This window comes from Cyprinodon variegatus, unplaced genomic scaffold, assembly GCF_000732505.1.
Source record: "Cyprinodon variegatus isolate N-32 unplaced genomic scaffold, C_variegatus-1.0 Scaffold674, whole genome shotgun sequence".
Lineage (NCBI taxonomy): Eukaryota > Metazoa > Chordata > Actinopteri > Cyprinodontiformes > Cyprinodontidae > Cyprinodon > Cyprinodon variegatus.
In genome coordinates this window covers 83,015-91,793 of record NW_015151127.1, presented here as the reverse complement: position 1 = coordinate 91,793, position 8,779 = coordinate 83,015, and the positions used below count along the sequence as shown (strand labels likewise).

At 37.8% G+C, this 8,779-nt stretch overlaps 1 protein-coding gene across 1 annotated transcript in view; it reads right to left on the bottom strand.

Annotated features, from left to right (window-relative positions):
- itga9 (integrin subunit alpha 9) overlaps positions 1 to 8,779 on the bottom strand; it is a 70,973-nt gene that overhangs the window by 49,022 nt on the left and 13,172 nt on the right. The window contains exons 6-14 of the mRNA XM_015394160.1: positions 5,860 to 5,989; positions 4,702 to 4,787; positions 4,567 to 4,629; positions 3,973 to 4,110; positions 3,626 to 3,731; positions 2,127 to 2,221; positions 738 to 828; positions 380 to 425; positions 89 to 243 (exon numbers count right to left, since the gene is read on the bottom strand). Coding sequence (XP_015249646.1) covers positions 89 to 243; positions 380 to 425; positions 738 to 828; positions 2,127 to 2,221; positions 3,626 to 3,731; positions 3,973 to 4,110; positions 4,567 to 4,629; positions 4,702 to 4,787; positions 5,860 to 5,989 — 910 coding nt within the window. The remainder of the gene's footprint in view (positions 1 to 88; positions 244 to 379; positions 426 to 737; positions 829 to 2,126; positions 2,222 to 3,625; positions 3,732 to 3,972; positions 4,111 to 4,566; positions 4,630 to 4,701; positions 4,788 to 5,859; positions 5,990 to 8,779) is intronic.

The following is an 8,779-nucleotide window of genomic DNA, read 5'->3' as shown; positions in this document are numbered from 1 at the left end:
GATGGATGGATGGATGGATGGATGGATGGATGGATGGATGGATGCATGGATGGATGGATGGATGCATCTTACAATCAAAATTTGTCACCTATTTCTCCAGGCACCTCTCTCCCCCTGAAGCGCATGCAGATTGTGATGTTGAAGCAATTCAGGTTCTGGTGTCCTTCGTGGCACTGAGGCACGGAGATGTTGATGGAGACGGGCAGAATAATTGAGACATCCACTGTAATGACAGGCCGCGACCTATGACCACACAAACCCAGACATAAACACGGCGTGGGAGAAAACCATCATTACAACCGCTATGAGGAAGAGAAAGAAATACTACTTAGGCCTGAACAGATAGTCAAGCAGCAGAGAGAATTACAGCAGAACTCACCTCAGCAGAACCACACTGTCTGCCAGAAAAGCTCCGATGGTGACATCTGCAGCAAGGAAAACATTGATTTGGAAAAGCATTAAGAAGAGATGACAGCACTGCAACATCTGCAGTCAGCAGTCTTAACACCTGCAGATTGAAAACAATGCACAGACTGAGGTGTCTAAATGTCACACAGGCTCAGTCTGACAGCTTTGGAATGCAGTAAACAACATGCTTCTGTCAGTCACAAGGGTGAAAATACACTATTGTTGACACGAAAAAACTTCAAATGCTAGAACAGAAAACAAGAAACCAATCCTTTTTATTTTTACGTTTATGTTTAAGGATAATAACATTTGGTATGCTCTTCCTGTACCTGCATATCCATTGCTGTCCATGTCCACATTACCAGAGATGGACTGGCCAAACATCTGCAGCCCAGGACTTACACTGCGCCCGGATAGTTTCTGAAACAAATAAGCACCCTTTTATAATTACAAATAATCAGGTGAACAATATTGCCACAAAGTGACAGATTTTTTTTCAACCAAGTTTGTGTTTCAGGTATGTGATCTAAAACATGACTGCATTAAATGTTGAAAAAAAAAACTTTAAGAAATAGATTCCAATATGTAGAATTCCCTGAATATATTAATATGTTTTGTAATAAATTTGCAATAGAAATTAGACAATGCCATTTGCACACATAGATAAACGTTGATCTAAATCATTGCATTCTAGATCTGGGTGTATGTTTTGGTTAAGGTTCATCAGTCCAAAGCCTGATAGATTTTCTTGTTTTTATGGGTGAACCCATCAGTTCTCTCCATGCTGAGCCTGTGTTTAGCAGGATGGCCATGCGTTGTTCGGTTTGCAGCTGTTCCATTATCATTTCATTGCTAGGTGGATTTTATTCTTTATTTTATCCTTGACCTGTCTATTTGGTTTATAAGTCTTAATGTTTTGGTTTGTTCCCTTATGCCTATTCATTACAGAAAAGCATAACTTGTGCAGAGATTAAATAGTTTTAAAAAGGTACGTTCTGTGCTGATAAGGGATTTGGTTGCACTGAGTCTTATTTGAGGGCATGCATAAGAACAAATATATATACAAAAGCATTCAGATTTTTTTTTCTACAATTCCAAATAAATTCAAAAACCTTGTTATAGTCTATCAAATCAAATCCTGATTAAATACATTTAAGTTTGTGGTTATAATGTGAACAAAATTAGAACAATTTAGAGGGATGTTGTTTCATCCACATCTTGGCTTAGTTTAGTCAAGTGGTAGGGGGTTAGGGTAAGGTTTCTACAAGGCAAACCCTCAAACAGTGAAAGGATTACACCTCCCAAATGTCTTTGAAGACATTCTTATCAGGACAGAAGCCATGGCCTCTAAAGGGGAGGTCCTCGATGGATAGAACAGAAAAAATGCCAAAATACCTTGTTAAAAATGTGTCTGGCCACTGAGAAGTGGGCAAAAAAGAATAGCTTGTCCATGTTTTTCAGGAGCTGTGTGGGGCTAACATTTAATCGTGAGGCTAAACACCACCTGCGATGCTGCTCTTCACCACTCAGCTACTTTAAAAAAAAGAAAGGCAGCCACATGTTTTTAATCAGATTGTTCAGCGTTTTCATGGCTAAAGCTGTTAAAACAAACATTATAAATTTTCAAACAAGAAAAAGGATCGAAGCCTTTCACATCAGAAACAATTGTATCTGTTTTCCTTTTCCCGATTTTTTTAATTTAATAAAGGGATAAATACCATTGAGTATTTTTTGGTAATTCCTGTTGAGTCTCCATGGTAGATATAGACCGCTCCACTATAGTCATCTTCTTTAGGGGCTCCTATGGCTACATCTGGGGAGACAAATAAGGAGAAAATATGGTTCTGTTAAAAGTCGGCCCATTAATGAGGGGTTATAAGAAAGACTGAGTGTGTTTGTGAAAGGAAAATGGTTTCATTGACCTCCTGTTTACATTCAGCTGGCCTGTGCCTGGGAAACAAGCTCTAAAAAGCAAGACTCATAATCGACAATTAAGCACTGTTAGGGACTGTAAAACTTGTGCGACCCCTGAGAAAGTGGAAACAAGGCTATTAGGTGCTGGCAAAGGGACTGAAATGCCCTCATCAGCTTATTTTAGCAGAAAGTCCCAAATTTAGACTTCCTCTAATAAACCAAGACACCTCCGTACAGGGAAATGCACCAGGCAGAAATGGAACAAGAAGCAATACACAATGGTTTATTTACTGTATAGAGACAAAATTAAACTCTGTTGGCAATGGTTTTACGGTAGCTCTTTAAAGTTAAATGGTAGCAGTTAAGTTGTAAATAATCATCTGTCAGTCAACAAGAACATCTGGCACTTTCCCACAACCCGAGAGTGATGAGTTACAGGGTGAGTTATGATTCCCAGCTGCCATCTTTCCCTGTGCACAAACACACACATGCTGGTGCCAGGCTGCAAGCCTTGAGGGATATCTCACAGGGAGATGAAACCAGGCAGAAGCTTCCTGCCGTGAGTGAGGGATGGTCGCCAAGGACAGCTCTATTTCAGCCAAAACGAGCAAGTGCCAGGAAAATAAACAGTTTAACGGTATGTCTAAGTGTTAGTGGAGAATTTGGTTTGTATCTGCATGGATAAGTGTGCAGAAAGGTGAGAAATGCAAATGCACTCCAAAATGTCTGGGTAATTTCTGTGAAAAAGAACTTGTTTAGCAACACCTACTTAACATGTCAAGCAACAATTCAGTGATTATGAACTTGACTAATGTTACTCTGTTGAGTTGAATTAAGGTGATCAGCCAATCTGGAGAGCTGTGAAAATATGCAACCAAAAATAATCTAAAGCTTTACTACCCAAAGCATTCCTACTGCTTGAACCTTTGCCAACTTCTGTCCCAGGATAACTTTATACTTAGGATTTTATGTGATAGACCAACACAAAAAAAATCAATAAATATAAGTTGGAAAGGAAATAATACTTATTATAGAACTACCCATCACTGAATTCACAGCTACAACATGTTTAGAAATTTTATCAGCTTTGCATGCCTAAAGAATCTGAAAACAGCTCAATCTCAGTTTGACTAGATAAATAGCTTCTATAAACACTCATTTTCATTCCTTGCCATATCAAATCTTAACATGGGGAAATGCTTATAGTCCTTGCTTTACGTTTAGACTTGTTCTCATGCTAGAAGGTGAATCTTCAATATTGTCTAAAGTAGAAATTATTATTATTTTTATTTTTTTGACAAACCTTGATAACCATCATCATCAATGTCTCCAATGGCTGAGATGCACTCTCCAAAGTGTGCATTGAAAGCACTGTCGCCACTCAAAACTGCATGCTCCTCCATCGCCCCCTGAAACATTTGGGAACCAAATTAGATCAGATGTTATTCATTTGGTAAAAAACTAAATTAAAACATCCCAATACTAGAACCCAGAGGTTTAACTCGCTAAAAATTTATCCAAAAACATTCAGAAACTTAGAAACAAGCATATTCAAATGGGGAAGGCAAAAGAGATACATTTTCTTGTAATATCAGTCTGCAGTTGTGGTAGAGTTGTGTTCCTTTTTCTGCTGAGTCATATACCACTCACATTGCCCTTGCTGAGGTACACAGACACCTGGCCCTCATCCCGGAGCTGGCTGTGCATGGGTGCCCCCACCAGCAGGTCCGACAGGCCGTCCTGGTTCAGATCAACTGCACACAATGAGGAGCCAAAGTAAGAGCCCATCTGGAACCAAGTTGAGCCACAGAGCAATGGGTCAGATCACAGACAGTATAGGTACATTTAAACACATCACTCTCTCCTTAACTTTTGCTTTTATCTCTCTATAAATAATTAACAAATTCTTCAAAGTGTATGCTTTAAATTGGCTCTGGTTTTACGTAACTCTTTAAATTATTAAAAAACCTCTCAGGTTTTGGTTTGTGGCCAATGTGTTTCTCCCTAAACACTAACGCAGACATAAACAACGGGTTCCTAACAACAAAGCAATTAGAGTAGTCTGCAATGTATCTCAAGGGCCTGTTACAAGATTCCTAAAGCTGATTAACCAATAAGTCTGCATTGTTTTAGCTGAAAGAAAATAAGTAAGACAACAAGAAAAAACTAAAAATGTATGAATGAGTAAAAAGCAAGACCATCTGAAATATTCCAGTTGACAGAGGATCCTATCCAGGTACATACCATTTTCCCTGAGGCTTGAAAAGTCTTCACAAGAGACCCACCATCAAGTTTAAAAATGTAAACCTGTTCAGAAGAGAAATAAACTCAATATAATGGCGCAACATGAACAATTTCCAAAACTGGTAGAGTTCATACTTCTCCGACGTTGTTGTGCTGAGGAGCCCCAGCAGCTACGTCTATTGCATTAGTAGAAGAGAAGTGTCCAGCAGTCACAGCATAACCTGGAACCACAGAGAACAAATCATTTATCCTATTCAATATTTGAGCAGTTTGCACTCATGGGCATGGATTTTTAAACCACTTAAATTGTTTTTGAAAATAAAAATTAGGTGAGAGATCTTAAATTTTATGCAGATTTTCTCAAATTCACACAGAAACATAAATATACATACAGGACAGAAATATATACGCACACCTTCACTGAAAGTTGCATATATATCTTAGCAAAACCACATAATTTAGGGAGCCCTCCACATTGTTGTAGCATAGTTCTTGCTGGACAGTTGACTGATTTTTTTATTAGATTTGTAACATATAGCCCAAACAGACTTTAAACATAGCTCACATAATTTAAAAGTAAAAAATATATTCCAAATATAAGCCTGCTTTTTCCCTACCTAAATCATTTCTGATGTGTCTTGGATTAATGTGCTGCTGGAAACCTCTCATGACTTGATTTCAACCATCTGATCCAAAGGGTCAAGTTTACAAAAACTGGGAGATGTGTAAGTACCAGTATTAACATTCATAGGAAACCTGGTCTCTTAAAGAAGGAAAACTACCTCCAAACTACCTCTGTTTCTTATTAAAGCACTACAATGATCCCAAACACAAGTTAAAACTAGCTTTGGAGATTAGCAAACATGTTAGTATTAAATATCTATTGAAAATGTATCTAATATCTTTATAAATAAACAAATCAATTCAAATAAACATATCTGATAGAGGAAGTTGTCAAATATCCAGGCAGAATAAAATAGAATCATGAATTGTGTTGTTTTCAAAAAACAAGCAAAGGGTCCATGTTTAAAGCTAGAGGGCTCTAGATATGAATAGCCCTGTATTCATGGCTTCAACTTTGAAGAAGTTATAGAAAAGGAATCATAAACTCAAACTTTTGCAAGAAAAAAAAACCAACTCTTTCTTTCAAAGCCCTTCATCAGTTAGTGACGTAGTTTACTGATATAATCACACTCTGAATAATGTCTCCTACAGCACATTAAATTCTTTGCAAGTGTTTCTAAGTTTATCACCAGCATTGTACATTTAATCTTTTAAGTTAGCGGCTCTCACCAAGGTAGCTGAATCTGTGTGAGTCGATGTTGTCTTGGCTTGGGCTGTAGAGGGTGTCAGAAGTCATATTGTACACCTTTACTGTCCCGGTCCAATAATACGATCCCGGAGCCCCCATCACCACCAGCTCCTAAGTATGAAAGAGCAGATAAATGTAAGCGCTGGCTTCACTGCAGTAACCTGTTTCTATAACAGACAAAGTACAGAGTAAGAGAAAGAAAGGAAAAACACCGAGGGGCGGATGTCTGGTTAACCAGCGACCACAGAATGGTTTGTGCTATCTGCTTTTAAACACTCACTCTCATTGGGCGCCAAAAGAAGCAGTCCTGATTGATGAGATTTAGAAAGAGTAAAAAAGAAAACTAAAATTCATAACATCAGCAAATTCTGACGACCGCACCACGGGGAAGGAGAGGGCGCCCTGAGGGGAAGAAAGAGTAAAAAAGAAAACTAAAATTCATAACATCAGCAAATCATCAGATAAGATACTCTCTTTGTACAAACACAACCCATAAAAGATGCATCATAATCAGTTAAAATGCACATTAGTTGCACCCGGAAATGTGGATTTACTGCTGGGATCTTTTCATTAAAACAAACAAACTAAACAACACAGTCAGGACCTTAGTCAGCGGTATGCCTTCCCTCTGCTGTGGCGTCAAACATCTGGGCACCACCGGGGACACGGAGCAAAAGTTCAGACAAGGATAGAGCCAGAACAGTTGGATGTCTTTTCTTTCAATTCCTTGCATTCTTTAAAAGGTGGGGGGTTCAAACAGTTTACCAGATCGTCTCTGACGGTCTTCTACCATGGAGGAAAAGGTAGCCTGATAATGTCTCAGGTTTCCACTCTTTGCATTTCTACTTTTTTCTCTGCTTCTTTAACATTAGTTGGTTTAAAACTTCCCACAAAGATGTTAGGTTTATGGCACTTTAGGTATTTTACATAAAATGAACTAACTACTAAAAATACTATGATTGTAAATAATTTCATTTTAGTAGAAAATACATTTTATTAAATGTTATTTTGAAAGAAATGTTCACATATTATTGCATCATAAAACAAAAGATACAAACTAAAATGTTTATATCGAAAAAGGTTAAGACAAACCTCTAATAGCTGGTCCTACACCTCCTTTGCCTGAATTGACTCCAGGCAGACATTTCTTGAATCCAGTGTCTGACATTGTTATAAAGAAAGCTGTCTCACTCTTTACTTTCAGAGATGTTGGCGAGGTTTCCTGCAGGCACAGCCTGTTTTAACTTACCCCAAAGCATCTCAGTGAGACTTAATTTCAACCACTTTTTGGATATAATTGTTCCTTTTTGGCAAACATTACGTTGGAGTGTCCAGATCTGCTCCACCTTTAACTTTCCTCCAAAGAAGCTCTCAAATTTTCCTAAAGAGTCCTCTGATACATGGTGGAATCAATGTTGGACTCTATGATGTTGAGCTGGCAGCAGTAAAAATTATCCGTCTCTCTGGGAAACTTCAGTCTGACTTTCATGCTTTTTTAGAGAGCAAATGTTTTCTTCTTGCTCGTCTCCAATGGTAGTTAAACTCTCACAGTGTCTTTCTAATTGTGCAGATAATCACTACATAATAGAAGCAGCAACAGCCTGTAAACATTTTTGGGTTTTTGGAGTCTTCTTTAAGGATTTCCATCATCTTCATTGAGAGTAAATTTGCATGGATGAACAGATCGGGACATGTTTGCAGAGCCGTTGTTTTGAATGTCCTCCAATTGTAGCCTGTGTCCTCAAAAAGGGGAATAACTAGTTTCTAAATATTTTGAGCTTTCTTTAAATTCTTTACCAGACACATAAAGTGCAAAACTCATCTTTTTATAGCCTGACAAACCATGTCTGTGCCTATTGGCCAACGCCCTGACCAATGAGCGCAACTGACTGTGACGTAGTATGGCGACAGAAAGCTGGTGGTCGGTAGCACGGCGGATATGTCCTTCTGAAAAAATGAATGAGCGTAGAGCCTTGTCCTGCTCACGTTTCAACGAAAACCCCTAATCTTTCCAAAACTGATTGCAAAGCTGAGTCAAATGAGAACTGTTCAATAGTTGTTGCCATCTTCCTTGTTGTGCTTTCTCCAGCATCTCGCAGCTTTGTCTTCACGCCCTCAAAACCCCGCCCGCTTTGCATTCAAAAACTCAAAACACATCTCTTTGTTGTGATTGGCCAGTTCTAGGGCCTGAGGCATTGATCGGTATTGATAGGCTACCACTCGCAGGCAAAAATAATTTTGACCTCTGGTGGGTCGGGCTATTTACTAGGTTATTCTTTTTGAAGACCTCAGGCAGATTGCATGAGCTCATAAAGCACATAGTGTTGACTTTCACCTCAACAGTGGAGCACGCCACAATAAAAGTCTGATATTTAAAAAGAGCAAATCTCCTTCAATATTATGAATACAAAGGTCTGACCAGGTGCACCTAATGTGAGAACTAGGAAACATTTTCAATCTGTTCTTTTTTTTATTCCTTATCAGAAACTGTAACCTGCTGTATGGACCTTTAAACTCATTTGTGCTATTAAATTATTTCTCTTTTTCTTAAAATCTTTTTCCATCAAATCTAAACCAAAATATTTAATTTCTATATCAGAAGCATGCTATCATGAACTGGAGATTACATTTTACATAACATCTAAATATAAAACATATATTATTATTATTATTATATTTATATGCAGGGCTGCAAATAACGATCATCTTGCTAGTCGATTTATCTGTAGACTTTTTTTTTGATTAATCAATTCATATTTGGAGAGAGAATAGTTCCTCAAAGTATATGTATATAAAAAAACATTTATACAAAATTAAACCATGTGAAAATTTTACTTTTTCATTTTAGTTCTGGGTAGAGCATATTGGCAGACGAAAAAGTTTTATTTATATATATATATA